This window comes from Pelobates fuscus, chromosome 1, assembly GCF_036172605.1.
Source record: "Pelobates fuscus isolate aPelFus1 chromosome 1, aPelFus1.pri, whole genome shotgun sequence".
In the NCBI taxonomy this organism is placed as follows: Eukaryota; Metazoa; Chordata; class Amphibia; order Anura; family Pelobatidae; genus Pelobates; species Pelobates fuscus.
The window spans coordinates 87918241-87943144 of NC_086317.1; the positions used below are offsets into that span (position 1 = coordinate 87918241).

The 24904-nt window shown below is 39.2% G+C and overlaps 1 protein-coding gene across 20 annotated transcripts in view; it reads right to left on the bottom strand.

The window, feature by feature from the left end:
• The window catches only part of MYO18A (myosin XVIIIA), a 277949-nt gene that overhangs the window by 2317 nt on the left and 250728 nt on the right, over nucleotides 1–24904 (bottom strand). For 14 of the 20 annotated variants that reach the window (XM_063449986.1, XM_063449993.1, XM_063449990.1 and 11 more), the window contains 5 exons: nucleotides 24513–24698; nucleotides 23614–23753; nucleotides 23426–23470; nucleotides 15722–15844; nucleotides 12111–13516 (listed from right to left, as the gene is read on the bottom strand). In XM_063449986.1, coding sequence (XP_063306056.1) covers nucleotides 12115–13516; nucleotides 15722–15844; nucleotides 23426–23470; nucleotides 23614–23753; nucleotides 24513–24698 — 1896 coding nt within the window. In that variant the 3' untranslated portion in view covers nucleotides 12111–12114. The remainder of the gene's footprint in view (nucleotides 1–12110; nucleotides 13517–15721; nucleotides 15845–23425; nucleotides 23471–23613; nucleotides 23754–24512; nucleotides 24699–24904) is intronic. The other 6 variants (XM_063450000.1, XM_063450002.1, XM_063449998.1 and 3 more) reach the window with 3 other exon arrangements.

Genomic DNA, 24904 nt, shown 5'->3' on the forward strand with positions numbered 1-24904 from the left:
CCACCTTAGAATGAAAATCATAAAAACGCTTGTTTAGTACAATACACGAGTTTTGCAGAACAGCATTTCTGGGGCAATGTTCTACAAGTGGAGAAATTCGCAGATACAGTCTATGGTTTCTATGGTGATAGCACCGACATTAGAGTTGTGCCTCAATGTATATTTATGCATATTTTCTGATTATATTCAGCAATCTACAAAGATTTATAAAGTGTATATTAGCATGGAATGAGACAGACAATGTTATACAAAAATGAAATACAAACAGAGTTAGCTCGTTCAGGGCTAGCAACGTGCCAGAACTAGTTGTAAAATGGTTTGAAACTAATTTACTGACTAGTCTAATTCAGCACTAATGATTGTAATTAATGTTTTTTTTCTACCACCACCTACATTGGAAAGTAGAACATGGAATAAAAGATTCTAACAAAAAAAAAAAAAAAAATCTAAATTTAGACAATGCCTTTTATGCGTCGGATAAATAGTTTGAACAACCCACTAAATTAAGACTATTATGCACAAAAAAATATAATAATCATCATCCAAATGTGTACTTTGATATATTAATGCCAAGAACAAATTCTTGGCTCTTATTCCGATCTGCAAAATAATTATTCACTATGTGGCATCTTTGATTATTTTTGAGGCAATAAAAGCAACAGCTGTTACCATACAGCACCCCCTCTGATTTCTCTAGCGATATCAGCTGCATAAAATGTTTTTTTGGAACGGTGCTCAGGCAGTGTGTTTTCCAACTGTCTTTTTAAAAATGCCTCCCTGTGATCTTCTGCACAAGTTAAACCACTATTGTTCCATTCCCATTCCGAATTTCTGCAGACATTAACATTTATTAATAGAGGGCAGCAAATTGTGGAGACTAGCGGAATGTGCGCAATAAAGCAGTAATAAAAGTATTATTAAGTAACATTTACCATCATTAACCTGCTTTTTATACATTGATTCACATGCAAATTAGTTAACCATGGTGCATTATTATTGGTAGCATTCAGTATATTTTTTTTTCTCATTTAAATATTTTTCTTTCTAAATCTCGAACACGGATGGCTGACCTTCGCACACTGCAGATGCTGGCAAACTACATTTACCATGATGCTCAGCTGCAAGTCCAAATACACATATTTTAGGATGTGAAAAGAGTCCACAGGGAGTTAAAGAAAAAAATAAATAACATGGCTAAAAGCTCCTGATTATATTAGCATTTCTACTGATTTTCTACTCCTACGACTCTTCATCCAGCACCATACCATACCCTGCAGGCAAAAACAAATTGTGTTGAAGTTTTGCAAATTGCAGGCACGCCAGAGTATTAATCCAGATCAATGAACGGAGGAAGATTGAAATGTTCAGGATCTGTCAGGGAATTTTCTGCTTGCTCCTCTAAGGATTCTCCTAACTGAACAAACAAATGAACACACACAGCCCAGCAGCCAGACTCCAGTAAGCGGGGCTGTACAGGTTACATACACCTAGAGTGACATGTATCCTGGCTACATGAACATCAGTGGAATGATTTCAGTCATGCCCCAGCACTGCGTAGGTTAATTGCCGTCCCTAACAAGATATTGGAAAGGTAATTTGGATATTTAAATTAGACTGACGCAACCTTTCTGCCAATAGTACCAGCCTAATCTGTGATAATTCATTCCTGAGCAGGTGTCCCCTAATGGCGCATTATTCCAATAAATCATATAGTAAACAAAAAATAATAAAACGTGTGGGGCGCTCCCATCAGGCTGACCCGTGGCACTACGGTGCTACATACCAGGCGCTGCTAAAGCTCATGGATCTGACGCCACAGCTGTAAGTACCTTGTAACAGCAAACCTGGGGCCATATTACAAGCCTCTAGAATGGGTACCGTATAGGCTAAACATCATGGGCTGCTCGGGGGCATCACCCTACTCCTCTGCAATATAGTGCAGGAACAGACCACATGGCCCATAGCCAGCATAACTTTATCTTTCTTATGTTATTATGCTTTAATCATTGTTTTTCTTTAGCTGTTTAGCCCACCTACACAGTGCCCCTACCTCCAGTATCACTTGCCCTATAATATGGGAACCTCATCGATTGACCTTCATAACCCTGGCTGTAGATTCAGATCAGCTAGTACCAGTCATGCATAGCCTTTTTTTAAGTTCACGGTTTCTAGCCTATTCATACTCCGTTCTTTGTTTACAATCAGCGGCTGCTACTCTCTAAAGCATGATATTACCTGAGCACACTGCGCACTTACTCAGCACTACTCCATGTATTCAGTGCCCAAAATTAGCATTGCACCTCAGTGCCAACCAGCCTACCTAGCAGACTTTCCTTTTGATGCTGTAATCCCAAGACTACACGTCTTACTAATTACCCTCATACTTTATGTTTATTGCTTTAACGTGTACGCTCTCTTGTTTAAGGCTTTATTTAAAAAAATTGTGCTGATTCTCTAATGCCATACATCGGTTTTACTATGTTGAAATAACTGAACTTGTTTCTGCTGTTGTGGCATCGCAGGCATCATTGTACTCATCTGCACAACAAAAATAAAGAATATATATATATATATATATAAGAAGAAAAAAAAAACACAACAACAAAACATGTTGGGTCACACCATTCAATATGATTGGTCATCCAAAACTGAAGCGCTGTTCAGACTCAAAGCTGTCAAATGGAATTTAAGGGTTTAGGACCGCAGAATAAACTGCAAACAAAATCTACCAAGATTTCTTCCAAAGTTTGTTGTTTTCTTGATGCAATAATGCAATCAGTTTTCTTACACACTTAAAATAAGCCCTGAAAGCCTGAGACTGTCAGTTCTGACCGAGTATAAAGAACTGTTTAGTAGATCTGCAAGCATCAGTGTAACTATAAGCTCACTCTACTACAATGGCGTGCAAGTTCCTAACCATCATAAAGAAAGAAGAAAAAAAAAAAAAAAAAAGATTCGGCAAACACTGCAGTTTTAATTAGCTTGCTACTTAATAAGGCTACTTAAAATAACCTCTCTCAGCAAACACTGAAGTAGTGGCGGGGTAAACATAATATGGCCATATGGTGGAACTGAATCCCCATATTTGTTTGCAGAGATATGTGATTTTTTTATGTGTGCGCTGTCCGTTAATCTGTATTATGTAAAAATTGTAGTCACAACAGCAGCACCATTCCTGCAAAATGCATGTTCCCGGGTGTGCCCCCAATTCCCTTTTTGTTTTTCCTATGCTAAGTAGTTTCAGTCATGTATTTTCATGAATGTAACTACTTGTAAATGTTGAATTATTGCTGAGCAGGGGTTTATAGGATATGAACAGAGCTTCTCTTGTTCCACTGAAAACAATGGGAAGACCAGGATGTGCTGAGAACTCTCATCTATTTCTTGGCTGCATATTTGCTGTACATTAGGGAGATTTTGAATAATTATATTTTCTGCCTTTACTTTCATTACCTCCATAATAAGAATCAACTGCTGCACCCCTTTAATATGAAGTGAAATTCCGTGACATTATGGTCTGACATCTTTGCCTACTTAAGTAAAAGAATTGCAATGCAAAATAGCCCAATATGGACTTTGCAATATGCCTTCTTATATCCAAGAGGTACTAAAGCAGGAGCAAAATTAGTGTTTAATGTTACCTAAGCCCAAATTTGCAATCAGCTGATTAAGCAAACTTCAATATTGCCCACATTTTATTATCTAGCATTCCATTAGACTTCCGCGCAGGACAACATAAATGTCATTACATTCGGAAAGTCTTTACAGCACACCTATTTATAGCGAATCTAAATATTTGCCAAACTGCTAAAGAGTTGCTAATGTCTAAGTGGGAAATCTCAATTAATACATTATAAAGGTCGACGTTTCATTAGGATGTTTAACACACCTTAATTATATATCTTAATTACAAGTGAAAGGAACAAAATTGTGCCTACCTGCCTATGGCAACGCATACAAAATTCTCGTACAGGAGGAAAATTGCCCTAATTCAGATATTTTGGACTGTTATCGCTATTCTCCAGGGAATGGGGAAGCCAGAAGAATCTTCATATCCCCCTCCCTATAAGAAGGCATTAGCATGCAACTTGTCCCTGCTTGTGCCTGCTGTGGGTAGATAATCACCAGGATAAATCAGTTAGATGCTGGCTGTGACACAATCTTGTTAGAAGACTGAAATGTAGTGTTTTTCCGAATGCCAGAAACACTTGTACCAGCATCTCAGTTTAACCCCTTGCATACCTCCTAACATTTAAAACAGCCAGAGGGCATCTTTTCTGTGAATGATAGTTCTTTGGGAGGCATCTTAGGTAATTTTATCATCTGTCACCTGCTAATTATGGAATTAGTTTGGTCATTTAGGACACTAGTTATTAACCAACATGCTTTTCCCATTTCTTGTGCAGTTTGACCAATATGCTGCAAACAATGCTTATTTTGTGGGGTATACAATTTGATTTATATATTGAGCAAGCTAAACTGCTGATACATATAATATAAAGAATAGAGTGGTGTGAAGTGAACCATTGACATGTTTATATGACCGACACTTCAAATGCTTTTTAGATCAATAAGACACACTATCTTTACAAAATGTTTGGACCTGGAACACATTTTAAAATAAAAGCTTTTCACTGTATTGGAAATAAAAAATGTAAAAAAAATAGTATGTAGATTTAGTGAGCAATACAGCTATTGAGATTGATAAATAGGTAAACAGTCAGGGAGATTTTAGATGGGGAAGTGTGAGATTTAGAGACTGGAAATGAGGGGGGGCGGCACAGTCTTGCACAGTCGATTTAATCTAGAATTTCTTATTTCCTGCTCTGCATTATCCCCAGTGGTGTATCTTGGTTTTGTGCTGCCCTAGGCAGGACAAAACTCAGCCTCCCCCCCCCCCCCTGCACGCGCCACCCCCACCCAACCCTTCCCCGCCTTCTAAATACACACACATTCACTGACAGATACGCATACACTAGCTGACACACACACACACTAACAGACACACATACACACACGTTAGTTGGAAACACTGTCAGACACACACACACACTAACAGAAACACACAGTCGGACACACAGTCAGACACACACACACACACACACTAACAGACACACACACACACGCACACACAGTCAGACACACAGTCGGACACAAGGTCAGACACACACACACACACACAGTCGGACACACTAACAGACACACAGAGTCAGACACACACACAGTCAGACACACACACACTAACAGGCACACACACTCACTCAGTCACATTAATACTCACTTCTCTTTTAATTTAACCCCCCCCCCCCCAGCCTCCTTACCTTTGGGAATGCTGGGGGGGGGTTCTCCCATTCCCTGGTGGTCCAGTAGCTGCAGGGTGGCACTGGCGGGCGGGCGGCTGGCGAGGGAGCACTTCCCCTGAGCTCTCTGCTCAGCTCCCTCGCGCGCCGCCCGCAGAGTGAGGCTGGGAGGCGGAGCCGGGATATGACGTCATATTCCGGCTCCCAGCCTCACTCTGCAGGCGGCACGCGAGAGAGCTGAGCAGAGAGCTCAGGGGAAGTGCTCCCTCGCCAGCCGCCCAGCAGCACCGCCCGCCAGCCCAGCATGTCGGTTAGTCGCAAGGCTAACAAGACATTTGCCCTGGGCATTTGGGGGCAGCTTTTTTTGCCGCCCCCTGGAAAATGCCGCCCAAGGCAAATGCCTTGTTTGCCTTGCGGCTAATACGTCCCTGATTATCCCACAGTGTATTATTAAAGCTCAATTTACAGAGCAGGAAATAAAAACTTCTAAAGCAAGTTAACATCTGATTGGAAATTGTAACGGACCATTTTGCACACAAGAGGTTAAAAACCGTTTAGACGATATTCCCCTTTCAGATGCACAGGCAGCTACTGCAATCTCCCGAACTGCAAACACACGAATTCTCCAACTCCCGAACTGGAACCATACGAATCCTCCAACTCACGAACAGGAAACACACGAATGCTGTTAAACAGCCGAACAGGAAAAACCATATGAACAGCTTACACTCCTGGCTCCCCCCCAAGAACGAGACGACACTTCGTTTGAGGGTCAAGCAAAACTGATTTACTGGGGCTACCTGCCCGGCTTTTATGTAGGTCTCCCACCTGGTGGACACTCCCCTGCTAGTGCTGCATAAAGAGAAACAAAAGTATGTACTACATATGTATGGCACCTACTTTTGCCTCGTTTCCACTGAGCGGTATGGTTCAGGTCGGTATGGTTCGGAAGGGTTAGAATAGATCAGTCTATTTAGATGATTGTTTCCACTGCAAGTCAGACCGCCAGGAAGCATGCGGGGTTTAGACCAAATGCCTAGCATGTGATTTGTCGTGAGCATTGACGTTTTCCTGTCCGCCAATCAATGGATTGTATAGTGTGACGCCAGTAGCTCCATCCTAACCACACCGTACGATTTCCTATGGACCTACATCTGAAGGGAGCCCAGGAATGGTGTGGTTTGGTTCGGTTGTATGGGCCACTTTCATAATGGAAACACTCAAAATAGCGTACCGTACCGACCCGAACCACTCAGTGGAAACTGGGCATTAGTGATAGCACCTTGATTTAAGATGGTTAAGCAGTTCATACTAAATTGTTTGTTTGACTCAGCTTAAGAGAAACTGTGTGAGATTTGTATGAGGTTACTTGGTGTGTGTGCATATTGGTTTAATCTTAAAGCAGATTGCTAAAATAGTTTTTAATTTTTCTAATATCTTTGATTGTAATGGTTGGTATCCCTTTATTGTAACCTCCTGAAAGAGGAATAATGGCATCACTGATCTATTAACAAAGGAGTTTTGGACCTTTCTTTGCTGTCATTTGGTTGGTATACGGGGTCCCTTTTAAAAACGGCGAGAGATGGCTGTTTCTCTGTAATTGTCTGGTATCTGTTGAGTGGTTGTATATGTATTTCTGAGTGTAGGATTGTGTATCAAAGTAAATGATAATATTGTCATCAAACATTGTTTTTAATTTATTCTAAGTTGCAGCAATGTTGAATCCAGCATTACGAACAGCAAGTAGTTAAATGAAAAAGTATGATAGCCAACACATACAGGCCTGCATGCGGCCGTATTAGATGCATTTTCCGAGAGGCACCATTCCACTGTCTGCCGCAGCCTCAGTATTTCTCCGGTAGCATTAGCCATTTAAAATGCTGCTCAGAACACATTGATGTGAGGAGATTTGGGGCGCATGCACCAAGTCCTCTATTAAAGTAACAATGCAGGAGCAATCACAATACACAATGCCAATGCTGCTCTGCCACATTGGCAAATCCATTAACGACCTATACTGGACACTGTGAGGACAAAGGGGCATCATGTTCACATGTGGCGGTTCTGTCCTAATGTGGCCAAGTACTGATCTGAGATGGAAGATCTTATCACTAGGGTCTTGGAGCAACCACTTACAATGAACCCGTGGACCTTTCTGATGTCCGGTAGAGGGAGGCATGGCGACTGATGAGAGACTGCTCAATAGGATAGCCCCAGCAGTGCACAGAGCTCTAAATCAGGCAGGTGGAAGTCCCTACTATGGATGCAGTAGTTCTTAAGGTTTAGGATAATGGAATAATTGCCTGCTCAGGTATGAAACTCCACACCACACCACACCATCCTCTTTTCAGAAAACATGGCAGAAGTGGGAGTCTTATTGTAGTCCCTGGTGACCTACAGGCTTTGGATAGGAAGCACATCCAATCCTCTATGGCAGCTCCCTACCTCTCTATCCTATCTATACTTCTTGCTATTTCTGCCTCTGTCTGTATGCAATTGCAAATTAGGTTGCCCTAAATTTGTGGGATTAAACTGCAATATTATTGTACAATTATAATTCTTCTGTTTAAATCTCTTATAAATTAACAGTTGTTGGTGTACTCACTAACTCTTCTCAGCAATGTAATTATGCTTGAAGTTATCTATTTGCTGACCATAAATAAAGAGTTAAAATAATATATACCGTATATGTTTATGTTGGGCAATTAAGTAAACTAATATTTCTGCTGATCACAACAAAAACATGGCTCCACTGCCCCTTTAACCGGTTCGAGCAGAATATGTATTGAAACCTACCCGTAACAATGCAACTTATCAATTAAAATTGTTTTAGGTACACCTGGATATGGGTAATCTCTGGCACGCTATGACTGGTTCGCTAAGCATTATGGGAATATTAGTCCAGAGGTTTATTATCCTTGGCACTCAACATTCTAATAAAAGTTAACAATTGTAAATGAAGCCTTCTGAGCAGCTAAAATCCCCCAGTGCTGAAGGGGTTACAAAACGAAGTGCTAGATTGAAGCAATGAGACCATGGATGATAAAGCAGGCGGCGGGAGTTGCAAACTGCTCCTGCTGTGCCGATTAATTTTCAGTCTGTTCATTCACTGGCTCCCTCGAACAAACGAGCTATGCGATGCTTAGGAAAAGTGGTGTTTTCAAAAAATATGTATGGAGAAGGAATATTTGCATATCTCTGGATCACCAAGATATCTCTTTCCGGGGCTAAAAGCATTAAGGTCACCCAGCGGGAGTGCTGCAAGCTTTAAAAAGTTACTGCGCTCAAAAATTGAGTTTTATGCTGAATGGATTTCCACACACAAAACTACGGCAGTGTTGGCACGATTTGCCCAGGTAAATGAGACAGACTGCCGAAGAGGATTATACAAAGCAATGCTTACACTGCTGGATGTTAAAGTGGAATTGTCAGTTATCTTGGATAGGCAATTTCCTTCCTCTACCCCTGTACGTTATTTACGGAGGGAGAAGTGCAATGGAGGGATGCACTCCTAATAGGGTGACGTCATCACCCCATAATGCACTGGGTACAGTCATACATGATCGGGTAACTAGGGCAAAATAAATGTTGTACTATTATAGCCGTGCTTCAACAATTCTCCCAAAGTATTGTAGCATGGCTGTGACTTCATCGTGCTGGCACTGCTCCATGGGTTAAATTAATTTACATGGTATGCTTTTGCTGTGCCAGGACAGTCAGGTGTACAATGTATATTACAATTTTTTTTTTTTTAACCTTTAAGTACATTTCTACAAAAATAAATAATAAGGCTAACTTTAGTAAGACTTTGGGTTGTGCCAAAACACTAATATTATCCCTTCAATCTACTCTATTTTTAGATATTAAAATGTAACGGTTATTTCTGCTGTTAGCATGATCTAATACATGTATACTCCTAGACCAATGAGGAATAACAATCATGATATACGTTTAATAAAATCGAGGCAAAAAGGTAAAAAGAAATGAATACACTCATAAAACAGAAGGTGGCTGTGCTTCTTGTCAAATCACTTTTCAAAACAAAAAAAGTTAGGAAGCTGGGTCTTATTGCATCGGGGCCTGGAGCTTCAGCTCCAATAACCTCTACGTTATCTGGCTCTGTATATAGGGAACAACACAATGTTTTAAGAGAAATACTCTATAACAGAACATTATTTAACTATACCAATACTACTAGCAGGGTAGTCTGCATTACCAAATGTGTATATAATGTATTAGCACCAAAATTCACTTGTGCAAAACACTAAATATGCTATGGTACAATTCTCACTGTTTCACTTTTAATTACCGTATATACTCGAGTATAAGTTGAGTTTTTTAGCACAATTTTTGTGCTGAAAAACCCCAACTCGACTATACTCGAGTCAATGTCTGTATTATGGCAATTTACATTGCCATTATACAGACTGGGGGCTGGGTAGGAGGGGGACTGGCAGAGAGCGTTTACTTACCTCTCCTGCAGCTCCTGTCAGCTCCCTCCTCCTCCGCACCGGTCCGGTCAGCTCCTCTGTCAGCTCCCAGTGTAAGTCTTGCGAGAGCCACGGGGTCAGAGCGCGGCCACGAGACTTACACGGTGAGCTGACAGGGGAGCTGACCAGACCGGCGCGGAGGAGAAGGGAGCTGACAGAAGCTGCAGGAGAGGAAAGTGCTTCCTGCCAGCCCCCATCCACTGAACCGCCAATGCCACTGGACCACCAGGGAGTGAGAGCCCCCCTCCCTGCCATGTATCAAGCAGGGAGGGGGGACGAAAAAAATAAATAAAAATGTAATAAATAAAATGTAGTAAAAAAAATTACTAATTCTAAAAAATTATAATATTAAAATAATAATAAAAAATGCCCATCCCCCACCAAGGCTCTGCATCACACACACACACACTGCACTCATACACACACTGCATTCATTATATACACACACTGTAAATAAATATTCAATTAATATAATTTTTTTAGGATCTAATTTTATTTAGAAATTAACCAGAAGCTGCTGCATTTCCCACCCTAGTCTTATACTCGAGTCAATAAGTTTTCCCAGTTTTTTGGGGTAAAATTAGGGGCCCTCGGCTTATACTCGAGTATATACAGTAATAAAAACATAATTAAATAAATAAAAGTTCAAACTATTGCAATATACTTAATGTGACATGTATTAAAGGGAATCTCCAGTGCCAGGAAAACAATCCGTTTTCCTGGCACTGCAGGTTCCCTCTCCCTCCCACCCCCCAATCCCCGGTTACTGAAGGGGTGAAAACCCCTTCAGTCACTTACCTGAGGCAGCGACGATGTCCCTTGTCGCTGTCTCCTCCACCGCGCCGCTCCTCCTTCTAACTCCGTCAGCCGGTGGGCGAGACTGATCCCGACCACTGGCCGGGGAGACCGCATGCACATTAGGTCTCCCCATAGGAAAGCATTGAAAAAGATTTTCAATGCTTTCCTATGGGGAAATGAGTGACGCTGGAGGTCCTCACACAGCGGGAGTACGTCCAGCGACGCTCTAACACAGATAATTTGTGCTATAATCCAGGAACTTCCCTCTAGTGGCTGTCTAGTAGAGCCACTAGAGGTGGAGTTAACCCTGCAAGGTAATTATTGCAGTTTATAGAAAACTGCAATAATTACACTTGCAGGGTTAGGAGTAGTGGGAGTTGGCACCCAGGCCACTCCAATGGGCAGAAGTGGTCTGGGTGCCTGGAGTGTCCCTTTACGTCTGCTGTATTGCAGTATATCAGCTCCCAAAGGAGTCAGCAACTAATAGGACAAAAACAGAAATAACTTGCAGTAGCGAAAATGTGCACTTGGCGTCACTGAAAATACATTTCAAATTGAATCATCTGTCTTTTCTTTCAATTTGCAGAACACAGAAATAAAATCTGCAATTCCAAATTGCAAAGTTCATCTTTACCCGTCTTCCAAAATCAAAGCATGGATATGTATTCATGCATTCTATGTGCTAATACTGAATTTCCTTACCCACTATGTACATCGCTTGCTGTGTTGAGTACGTTTTCTAAAGGCCAAGTACTTTATACTTACCATCTCCTTCTATACAGTAAAACACAACTATTAATTGCATCGTAAATATTAGTAAACTGCTAAAAATGACAACGCGAGATTATAGTTAAAAAGGAACTCATTTCATTATAAAGGGGGAATGAACCATAATCACTTAAATTAATTAAAGCAGCTATTGTATATCTTGTATTTCATTCTAACAGGGTAAAAAAAATGGTAAAAATGCAAGCAAGCGAACAATATAAATATGGTTTTGTAAAAATGAACATTTTCATTAATTCAAAGCCAGCTTAAATACTGGCTGAGCATTATGTTAAGTGAAGCTCGCGTACATGGCTTACAGTTTTGCAAAAATAAACATGTATAGTGGTTAGGGCACAAATTATTTTTCAATCTAGATTGTGAAAAAAAAATATTTCGGAAATGTGCAGTAACCTAAAAATCTTTGGTGACTTCAAAGGTAAACTAGAACTATAAATAAACAATGGTGCGCATAAAATAAAATGGATATAAAAATAAGTGTTATCCAAGCAACTATAAATCCAAATAGTTCTTAATAAAGAAAAATGCATTATTAACTGAACTGTGCACAACACACTAAAGCAAAAACTTATAAAACAATATTCATCCTTGTAGACCATAAACCTAAAACAGATTTACAGTTAGTTGTCCATTTGTTAGGGAACATTCTTCACATATAAAATCCAAAATCTTGAGTATGTTAGTAATCCACTCCGTGCATGTCATGCAAGATCCACACTTTCAAGCAAACACCTACTGCTTTAATCGCTTTCAGGGCGATAGAGGTACTTCATCATTAAATTATCCACCCGTTTCTTCCTTTTCTTATCATCTTTTTTTGATTGTTTATTATTTTTTTCTCCTTCCTTGGAATCTTGAGGTCTTTCATCATCTGACTCCGGATCTCTGTGTTTTGGGCCTTTTTTCACACTACCACCACTGCGATAAGACACTGTAGATCCTGATGAAGAGTCTGATTCAGATGATGAAGATGAAGAGGATTCAGACTCCTTTTTCTTGGACTTGCGCTTTGATTTTTTGGAACGCTTCTTGGACTTTTTCTTCTTACGGTCATCTTCAGACTCCGACTCAGAGCTGCTTTTCCGAGCCTTGCTCTTTCTGCTGGGGGCTCTAGAAAAGTCCATAGCAGAAGCAGACCTCTTAAGCCCAGAGGATGATTCAGTCTTCTCTTTATGCAAGCTCTTCATACTTCTCACACTTTTAGCATCATCATTATCACCATCTTCTGAATCAGGTTCCAGACTCTTTCTCTTGAACTTTATAGGTTTATAGCTTAGAACTTCATTGATTGCAGCCTCTAAATCAGGATCCAAGTAACTGCGATGTCCAACAGGCTGTGGATCTCTGGTTTCGATCTCATTCTCATCTGGTGCTGGAGTTCTTGACTGGGGAGGTACTGAAAAACTACGTCCAGAGGAATGGTGACTGTATAAAGATCTAGTATCACTAAAACCAATGCTAACTGAATCATCAAAATCGTCCATAGAGCTTCTGCCCATAGACAAACGAGTATCAGATCGGTTTCCTAATGTTGGACTTTCCAATGCATAGTCGGAGCGTCTACTAAGTGAGGGGCTTAATGAAGGAAGGACACTGCGTGGTTCATCTAATTTGGATGTACTACGTCTTAAAATGGGTGGACTTGTAATACCAAAGCTTAGAGTTGATTTTGTGTCATCTTCGTCTTCTATACCCCGCCTACTAGATCTACGGCTGGACACAACAGATACTTTATCAAACTCTGGACTTGTGACTGACCACCTCTTGTCAAGCCCTCTCCTTGCACGACTAGAGGCTTCAGTGAATGCTTGGGAGACCATAGAAGTTCGGTCATCCAGGTCATCACTACCTTGAGATTTCCTGTAGGAGGAGTTAATGGACATTGTATCATCAAAAACGCTTCCTGTAGAGTCTTTCTGGGCTTTCCGGAAAGATCTCTCTGGAGACTCCGGCCTTTCTTTAAGAGTGGAAAACAGTGAGCCTTCGTCGCCTTTCCCACCAATAGAGTCCTTAAGGTTTCCCCGCTTTCTATAGCTAAGAGAACTCATAACAGATACTGGTCTATCCTCCAGCTCTTTGAATGATTTGGCTGACTTTATATCTTTTCCTTCCTTCAATTCTGTGCTCTGGCCAAGCTTTTGACTTTTGAGTGTGATGAAATGAGATGATTGAATTTAGGTAGAAAGTAAAGGAAAGGGTAGAAATAGTTAAAATGAGGCACAGAAACGGAAGTAAAACATTAGAAAACAGAACAAAAAATGAAGAAAACAGAAAGAAAAGTTCAGAGTAATGCAACAATGCTTAGTATGCTTCCTGGTAATTTGTATTGGCGAATTATTAAAGTTCACATCTGGCACGAATGCTTGTAGCTTATGAGAATTCTCTCAAGCTGGAAAAAAAGGAACTCTTATATAGAGTGAAGCTCAAAGGTACTTCAACGAATATATAGAAAACTGCACTTATCCAACAGAAAATGCAAACAAAGGTAAGATAACCGTCACCTTATAGAGACTTACTAGAAAATGTATTGAATGCTTCTTATACACAAAAAAATTGGTTCATGTGTTTTAAATGAATAATACAATAGTTAACAAGTGTAAACAAATACAAAACAAAACCTTTTACAGAGATTTACTTGAAGGGAAAAAAAAAGTTACTTTTTGTTGCAAAAATGATTACGTAGATGTGCAAGTGTCTCGTCTTTAGAATGGTCTATAGATTTTCCAGTTAAATCTGAGCATCAGAAGATAGTTAAGCGCAGGAACTGGGTTTCAGTCATGCCATTGATACAAATGGCATCAATTCACAAAAAAAAAAAAAAAAAAGTAATAAAATGACCATTAAAAAAATGGAACAACACAAAAAAAACACATTGTAATGTGGTTCTGGCTTCTAAACATTTATCATTTGCCTAGATAAAAATGTTGTCCAACTGTGCTGACAGATAAATCGTTTTGAGTCTGCCCATTATAAAAAAGAAGTCTGGCCAAATTAATCTGGGGACCTGGTTGTTCTAGTGGTGGTTTTTGGCCTGTTGCTAATTATACAGAAATGACTAATACTTTATGCAACTCAGACTGCTGAGAGAGTACCTCAAGTTATAAATTCTGATTGGTTTTCTGGTTAATGACGCACAGAATTTCTTGATGACTCTCAACAGAGGAATAGATTTTTAAAATAAACATTTCTTGAAGACGTGTTTATAACACATGTGGAGAAAGAAGGGATATATTTCTTCAAGTTTATAGTTTTAGCTCTCTGAATCAATGCCCAAGTGTTATTAACCATGATCAAGAAAATCGGGAGACATGTAAATATACACTGACACGAAGGCAATACCTAGCCAATTAAAACGGCAAACATTCCATAGGTTTTGGCAATTTCATCATTCCACACAAAACAGCATTGATTTTTTTTTTTTTTTTTTAAATTTCCAATAATGGCGACAACAGTCATGTTAGAACAAGTACTGCACTTCAAGCTTGACTAGACCTGCAGATGTAAAGGTGAAGTTGTCATCCAAAAGCAATACATTCTGTTTCATAGTGGAATGCATGAAGAAACAAGGTAATCATCATTATGAGCCTAAGGTGATAAATATATCACTGTTCAGAAAGAAGAAACTTTTTATGCGGTTTACTCGGTTTTGTTTTTCTAAAACCTAAAGGGACATTATAGGCACCAAAACAACTTTAGCTTAATGAAGCAGTTTTTTTTTTGTTTTTTTTACAGCTCTGGTCACACCTGCGTGTATGTAGCTTTCACAGTCTTCCAATGCACCTTATGAAAATGAACCTAGGTATTCTAGGTTTCTGTATTGCACACTAGAATTTCTTATCTCCTGCTCTGTTAATAGCCTTCTAGACCCTGCAGGAGCTTCCTGTTTGTGATTACAGTTCAATATACAGAGCAGGGAATAAATATGTTTAAAGCAAGTTCAAGTGAAACCTTTTTTTTTTACGCAAGTTGTGTCAGTCACAGCCACGGGATGTGTGGCAGTGGCTGCATAAACAGAAACAAAAATGATTTAACCCCTAAAGGTCAGAGAATTGAGCAGTAAAAAAGCAGGGGTATGATGTGTACATCAACACTGCTTCATTAACCTAAAGTTGTTTTGATACCAATAGTGTCCCTAAAATAATGCACCTCGAGCAGTGCCTGCATTGGGTAATTACGAGGACTACAAAATACAGGTCCCTTCAACTAGGTATGCAAATTTAATCTGCACATTTATTGGTAAGATTGAAAGATTATTTCACACGTGTACAAAGAGGTTGCATTAATTGTTTGAACCCATTTGTCTGCCTGAGCTAGGAAAAAATACTATTCTTGCATATTAATACTGACCTGGAGCTCTTTAAACTGCCATCATCTGAGAAAGCTTTGGAGGAACTTTTGTTCTTGGAAAGCCAAGATTTCACCCCATCCACTCGGTCTTCTAATTCAGAGTCCGCATCAGAATCTCCATCACTGTCAGATAAAATCAAACAGCTATTAACAAGAGTCAAAGAAAAAACAAGTAAGAGAGAGATGGATGATCACAAATACTTTAATTCTTCATCTAAGGTTAGTCTCAAGAGTTATTTAGGCAACTTTAATATATAGGCAATACATGGGGAGCATTGAAGGTTAAACATTTAGCTTGAAAGGGTAGGATAAAGCAACACATTTCTAAGAATATCTTCTTGATTTGACAATTAGTATGGAACATTAATAAACACACTATATTTCCCGTAACTCCTCATCCATTTCTGGGGCATGCACTCCTGTAGTGCACTTCCAATTCTGTAAATCTTTGTCTGATGTGTTAGAGGTGTCCAGGTGGATATAACCTTGTAGTAATGACTACTACAACCAAATGTTAAAGGAACACTATAGGGTCAGGAACACAAACATGAATTCCTGACCCTATAGTGTTAAAACCACCGTTTAGGTGGCTTGTCTCCCCCTAAAAGCAATTCAAATTTACTGTATTTTCAGCTCTCCACAGGTCTGCCGGCACTGACCCCGCCCCCTTGGTGACATCATGAGATTTGCAGATTTTCAAAATAGGCAAGAGGGCAGGGTTAAATGCCATTTTGGCCAATCAACACCTCCTCATAGAGATGCATTGAATCAATGCAGGAAAATTCAGCAATTGAGGAAAATTCAGCGTCCCCATGCAGAGTGTGGAGATGCTGAACGGCCGTGCTGCTTACTCTGCAGCACTGAGCCAGGAAGCACCTCCAGTGGCCATTTGAAGGTGTCCCTAGGGGCAATGTAATGCAGTGTTTGCATGAAAATGCCTGAAGGCAAAGATTATACTCATCAGAACAACTACATTAAGCTGTAGTTGTTCTGGTGACTATAGTGTCCCTTTAAGTAAGAGATCTTATCAAATTGTATTACATTCTTAATCATTGTCCTAATACAGGAAGGGGTTGATGATACATACAATAAAAAATAAAAACAAATAAGACTATGGAGTTAGTTCTAACGAGCTGGTATCACACTACACGAAATTAGATTTAAAAAAAATTACAAATGTTTTCTTAGAAATAGCAACATTTATACATCAGCTCATTATACAGTATGTGAAGAATATAAATAGACTGCCCTTCATGTGACCAACTACATATTTTCACACATATCCCAACTTTCAGCCTAGACACATTCACGCAGATTGAGACCATATGTCTGGTGATAGGATTATACTGTAAATAACAGCGTATTTCCCAGATAAAACATTTCACATTGATACATTATTAAAACTATTTATCCCAATGAGAACGTTATCAGATAAAATGAAAATGGTAGCCTCTGGTGTTTAAACGCCAATAGGAAATACAATATCCAGGTTCAAGATTATTGTTGATCACAGAATTTTGGGCAATTCAAAGTGAATCAGAGGGAATACCAATTTTCTGATTTTAACATTAGAGTTGGAAAAAAATAAGGCATTTATGTTTTCACTATGGTTTTTTTTTTACCTACAATTTGAAATTCACTTTGAATTGCCAGCAATCCACACTTTAGTGAACATCTGTGTTTGTCATATAACTTGCACCTTGACTTCTGCTGGACTGTAAAATCGAGACTTAAGGGGATTTAATACTGGCTGAATAGGCATAATTGGGACACTATAGTCACCAGAATAATTACAGCTGAATGCAGTTGTTCTGGTGAGTATAGTCACTCCCTGCAGGCTTTTTGCTATAAACACTGTATTTTCAGAGAAAAGACAGTGTTTACACTGCTGCCGAGGGACACCTCCAGTACCCACTCCACAGAGGGCCACTGGGGGTGTTTCCTGGGGCAATGCTGCACAATGTGCAGCACCAACATTCAGCATCCCACACTTTGCATGGAGACACTAAACTGTCCCTATAAAGAAGCACTGATTCAATGCATCTCTATGAGGAGATGCTGATTGGCCAGCATGGTGTTTGGCCCCACCCCCACAGTAATCTCAGCCAAACTAATCCGCATTGTGATTGGCTGAGATCATCAGTTCTGATGAAGTCAGCCAAGGAGGCACATTGAGGTGAGCCAATTGCCATTGCTGGATATAAGGTAAGTTTTCAAGGTGCATTCCTGACCCTATAGTGTTCCTTTAAGAGATGCAGTAACAATCCTGTCAATTACCCCACAGCTACATCATAGCAAAGCAAAACACCTATTAACACCTTTGTAAATTTGCTAAATAAAAATAAAAAATAATGGTAAAACTGAGAAGAATAACCAGAGGTTCATGGCTAACTCACAAAGTACAAGTAGCAGGGACATTAAAAAAACTAATTGGGAAGAAAATACATTAACCAGTCATCTGCTAATTTAATCCTTTTTAACCTCTTGGCCATCAACTCAATAGAACATGTCATATTTTTTTTTTTTTTTTTTAAACAAACCTGTATTTCCCACTGCTACTCCGTTAGACAATTGTACCATCTCCCACAGCACCTTGTTAAATTTAAAATCTACTCATGTCATTATAACAACTTGGTAAAGGGTTAGGATTAAATGAGAATGCCAATTGCTTTGAAGACAGGCTCACTGAGGCAGATGCTTGCAAACCTGGAAGGATCACGGGTAATTTAAGCCGATCCGCCTGTTACAATAATTTAAAATCAATAAATATTTCAGCATTTCTGTCCTGCCATCCTGATTGGAGATGAGCAGGGCAGAAGGCTGGGTGGTAAAGAAAGGCTGTAAAAAACAGGAGCGTAGATTTCAGCCAAGGTAGTGTTCCATAATATTTAGCGATGCTATGTAAAGGAAATGAATTTGCAGCTGTGAATATATTAAAAAGATGGTTGTCACAGCAATGTGTCATCCAAAGATATCTATACAGACCTGTTAAAATATATATATATATAAAAATACATACATACATTTTCTTAAAATATTTTCCCACCAGGGCGGAGCTAATTTTGTAAGATTGGTAATTCTTGGAACAATTGTTCAATGTTTCATAGGTGATGGACAGGTGTACTATAAATTGCAGGCTGGGACATTAACTATTCGATTGACAGGTAGACTTGTACAACTTAATATTGTACAATTAGCATTACTATTGGACAACAAGCACTAAAACTATAAGGAGGAATTTATAATTGGGTTTTTATATTACCTTACTTATCCTTGAACATTGTACTCTAAAAACGGATTCTAAACAATGTATGAATCCAAAGCTTTCCTTAGATAGAAATATGCTCCCGCATTTTATGGAATTAGAAAAACGGGCCTTTTATTAATGTAATGTGTCGGATTATTTTATTTTTTTTGTTTTTTTATAAATTTGTTTGAAAAATATATTTTAAAACGTCTTGGGCCGCTGAGCTAGAATTACAGTCCCTTGAAGTAAGTGAAAAGAGAGGTACTTGAAGAATTGGTCCATTTTAACGACGCTCTCCTTCGAGATGAATAACAATTTGATGGACCACGTAAACAGTGTGTTTAAAGCCAGTACGGGGGCAACCAGAGGCCATTATTATCACCAATTTGACTTACACCTACACCGGGACCCTGCAAAACTTGTAAATCCACTTGACATATGTAGCTGGGCCATAAACTGCCGCCTCCTCTCAGCATTGTGAAACATTCGTCCCCACCCCCCCAAACCCTAGTGTAGCGCTGATCTGATTTCCGACACCGCTGTGTAGCTTTGCTAAATCCATTCTCTGCATGCTTAAAGCATTTCCTTGCGATGCCGTCTGAATACTGAGCAGCTTCCTGCTCTCATTACATGCCGGGGAACAGAAACTGTAGCTGTGCTCTGAGTAAATCGAAATAATTTTTCCTGCTTGGCTGGATAATGGTATAAACACCAACACCACCTCCCTTCACCCCCACAAATCCCTCCTGTCTTCCCCTCTTCCTACGATTCATCCAACCCCTCCTTCTACCACCACAATTGAGACAGCAGAGAGGAATCTCCCGGGACAGCACGGAAACATTGCTAAAATTGAAAGCATGTCTGGAAACAGGTACGTGGCATTAGCTGCAATGAGCGATTTATCCTCCAGCATTAGGCTTTTAACTGTCTAGAGACACGAGGCACAGCACTGGTTCCAGATCTTGTATGGTAACTTAACCTCTTCCTTGCTGTACCAATACGAACCTTGGTGCGGAGCCATTTGCGGTGGATTTACGTACTATAAATACATGAGAAGCCAGATCTTTTTAACTTAATAAAGGCTACAAACATAACTAGTGACAGAGTAAGACAGAAAGAGAGAGGGAAAACTACTAAATATTATAAACACACACAAACTAAAATGAAAGGTGCTAGTCGTTTCTTAACTCTGCATAGAGCAAGGCAACCTTCGCAATCCAGATGTTGTGGACTATATCTCCTATAAAGCTCAGCCATAATGATAAAGCATCGAAGGGGGGGAGGGAAGGAGTACCGGAATGGCCTACCATTGACACAGAGTATCTGCATCTATGATGAACACTGAAAATGTGTTTACTTTACATGCCCTAGTATAGTAATACATAGAGACACACACACAATATATATATAAAATGTTAACATATACAAGATTTTCATTCTGTGAAATGACACCCAGTCTGCCTTCTTTTATATAAAGTGACAGTTTTCTATTAACAGGTGAGTGCAGCAGCTTGCGAACACCAGCAGACATATCTCTGATCAGGTTGGCCTCCAAGACTATGAGTTTTAATAAGCAGGACATATGCCTTTGACACTTTAAATAGTACAGCAGAAATATTCAGTTTAACAACACTGCTGTATCCTAACTCATCACACCACTTAATGCTGCTATGCCAACACTGGTTCCCCAAAGTCCTAATGTAGGATCCGACTAACTGGCAAAGCGAACAGACAACATTGCACAAATATGTAGCTTTTAAAAAGCAATCAATAATCACACATGGGGAAAAACAAAACTGAAATAATAGTGGGACCTGGAAATGGAATGGAATTTGGCTGTTGCTAATCTTGTTATTTGGCAATATATCGAGAATTCAGCAGTGTATAAAATATTTACAAAACGTTCCATTAAAGATTTAATGCATCTCTAAATGGTATACTAAAAAGGTATCTAGCGAGGGCTTTCTCCCTGAGGCTGAAACTACATTAATTAATATTTTTGTTAGTAGAAGCTTTCATACTGTGAACAATTTACTTGTTCCGAAACTACCATGTACTCTGTATGGTAAGGCCTATAAAAAGCAGGCACATAAAATTCAACATTAGAAAGATGTGTTGCGTGGGAAACACTAAGAGATTAAAATCCAACTTTTATAGATGGAAACCACAAAATTAATAAAGCAAAAAATGTTCATTGCATAATAAATGGTCCTGACCACCTCATTTGCTTCGGCTGTGACTCCAGATAACAGAGCAACTTGCACAACAGTAGCTGAAATTTAACGCAGTCTGAAGCCTGGCGATGGGTTTACAAGTAACGCATGCATGCAGAAATTGTTCTCCCCTTCCTCCCCCCACACCCCAATGCTTTACACACTTTGTACTTTATTTATTTAAAATGATATTTTAATCACTAAGTGCAGTAGACTACCTTATTGTACAATATAATTTTGTAATGATGAATTTTATATGTTTAATTTGACCATTTTTCTTGTGCCTTTTCCTCACAGGCAGGCTCATTTGGGATTTACAAGACTGATTTTGTGAATCTTGCAGCATTCTATATAAATCTAGTGTTTTGTTGGTGCAGAGCAGAGGAGGCCAAAAGACATGCCGCAGCTGTGAATTACAAAGCCCATGATGTTTTACCAGCCTTAAAGCAGGACAGCCACTTGGTTGACCTTCTTACAAAAGGGGAGAGGGCAGTTTCGTGGAAATGGGGGAACCTAAATCTCACCATTTTCTTCAGCTATGTATTCAGCTCCTGGTAGCTTTGTCTGCCCCAAGCCTATATCACTGGTGTACTCTGAATACATGCATACAAGTAAAAAAACAGGGATCCGTCAAAGATCCTGCTAGTTTAGGATCTACCAGACATGTTGCTAAATGCCTGTATGCAAGTAACGGCTAGTGTCAAATGGCAACACTGCACCCATTGAGACATTTTGCCAAGAATCGAGAGCCGCATAATTCAAAGCAGACCCTACATTGACTCATTTAGTTTTTCTGATTGTGTTGAAAATTCAATGAAAGCCTACGATTAGTTTTCTTTATAAAGATTCTACCAATAAATATTTTTTTTTTTTATTTTAGATGTAACAGTGCCCTGGTATAGAGATACTATATAATGCATAGCTCCTATGTGGCCTTATTCCAGATCCAATTTCACCTGTTCATTTCCTTCTGATATCTAGGAGCTCTGTATGTTTTGTATATTTGACATCTGAAAGCGCCAGAGCAATAATAGTATGTTTGATTAACCAGCAAAAAGGGTGTTTGTATACTAGTTTGTGCCAATAAATGACCTTGTTTTGTTTTTGATCTATATAATGAGCTATATAATACACACAGCTGCAGGCACATGCATTAAATATTCTTAATGATCCCCTAAACCTAAGATATCTCTCTTGGGCCATTTCAAACACGGAAAGGGGGAAGATGATAGTAATTCACATTCACTGTAATAGTACGGAAGCATTGTGCAGCTTGCATTCCCTCTGATGGAGATTTACACAGAAGAATGTGCACTGCGCAATGGTCTTCTTATACAGAGAATCGCAAACAGAAACAGATAATTGGTTAAAACAGTCACTGTTTTATATACATTTAGCAAAACCACAACACTTTGGTAATCTTCCAGCTATAATGGTTTCCTTGTTCGTACAGAATTTGGCTCAGTTTGAGTTTATCTAGAATACAAGTTCATGTGACTACTGTACATGGGGTTACTTAAAATGCTATAGTGGTCCTCTACACTGTGCAATCTGACATAAAAGTGATGTCCATAACTAGCACTGCTGTGAACTTCCAGAAGAAAATTCTTGTTTTCTCAACATCAATCAGCTGTTTTAAAAAAAAAATATTATATCCCCATTACTAACTATACCCCTCTCTGTTCTCATCTCACATGTACCTGACTGACATCCAACTGGCAAAACTACAACGAATTATGAACAATTTTGCAGACAGACCAGTCTGCTGCCAGTTGATAACCTCTAGACAGTTCAAATTGAGGACAGCACCGAAAAAAAATATTTTGTGATAATTAGTTGACTATTAGAGACCACACAAAGTTTCATGTTGGGAATTTTAAGTGTAGCTCGGTAGAAGAAAAACCTGCAAAAACAGGATATTTGTACTATTAATCTCCCAAACAGTAACCAAATCACGTTTGCTTACATTCGCTTGTAAAAAAAAGAATCTTGAGAGCAGAAGACAACTTAACGTACACAAAATAATAGTAGTTAAAATATCAAGTCAAGTTTCTTGTTTCAGGCAGAGTAATGGGTTAATTGGGGGTTATTAAAAGGACATGCAGTTTCCTGGGTCAGAAGGAACCATGCAGTTACAGGAGTTACGCGGCTCCACAAAGGGATGGAATATGGGGTAGATGCTTTGAGCATGCCGAGAGTAAGGGGGCAAGTTAAACAAATTATGGAAGAACTTTGTATTCTCACTTTTTATTCTTTCGTTTATGATACTTGGTCACCATGTCCTGTAAACTGAAAACATGGAAATAAAACATGTCATGAGAACATGTAAAAAGGAAAAGAAAATCGAAATAAATAAAACCATGTAAGTGAAACGATTGAGACAAGTGATATGAAAGATATTTACTGAGCAGGATAAGTGAGCCTGGTTCTACCTGTTAATGAGGTCTTCATTGTCATCACTCTCCATTTCATCTTCAATAGCTGCCTGGAGGTCTCCAATGCGTTTGAAGGCAAGCTTCAGGTCTGATTGTAAGCTTTGGTTTGCAGCTTCCAAACTCTCCAAATCCATTTCCTATGGAAACAACAGTCACCAAATAATCCATGAGTCAAAACATTTCCTATTCACAGATATATAGTGACACTCAAAACACCATAACAGCAACAGCTCATTGTAGAGTGTTTACAATGGGAAAAAGGGTAATGCTGTAACGCACATTACTATGTCAAACTATTTTCACACTCTGAGCCTATCATTGCTGTGTAACGTTGGTCGGAAGTGAAACTTCCTCTGAGCCCCAGACGAGAGATTTTTTTTTTTTTTCAAATCACTCAAAATCAGCCACCAGTGAGCCCCTGCAATCATTATTAACTAATTTAACGGTACATAACATATATAGTGTCTTTATCCAGAGTGATTTACAAAATATAGCAATTACTCAGGTGGGGGTGCAGATATATGCATAATCACATATACTGAAACAAAAAGGATTGCTTGTGGGCTTTAATAAAACATTTGTAGCCTTTATACACAACAATCTATCTATGCAAGAAGTCCAGTGAGCTTACATTGCACTGGCCAGGCCATGGTGATCAGAGTATTAAGAACTTTTGTTTAAAAAAAAAATTATTACATTAAAAAAAAAACAATAAAAAAACTGGAAAGCCATAAAAATGAAGAAATGTCGATTTTACTGTCTTTATCAAAAATATGTTAAACTGACAAATCTACAATATTTCTGAAAAGAGGAACAGCAAATGCACACATTAGTCTTTCTCTCTAGCTGCAAATATAAGGATTTAAGGACATAGTTGCGTTTTTTTTTACACTGACCAGCTCGTGTTTTTTGCGGCTGGCCTCTGCCTCTTTTTTTGCCAGCTCCCCCATTTCCTCCTTCATGTCTCGGATCTGCCTCTGCATCCTTTTGTTCTGCTCCTTCTCCCGATTCTCTGCTGCAGTGCGCTGGTCCCTCTCCTCTGTCAATTTCTCCATGTTCTCCTTTAATCGGGCAACTAGACTCTGCAAAGGCAAACCCACGGTCAGTAAGTGCCAGCAAAGAACAGTGTGTGTTTTGAATGTTTACAGTTTTGTTAATGAAGCAGTACAGTTTAACACTCACTTAATTTTAAAACCCTTTTTTTCCCCCTTCTTTAAATGCACCAGGAAATTTGAAACAAGCCATTCACTTTTAAAAACATATTACATTTTTGCTCCCTTGTGTGGTC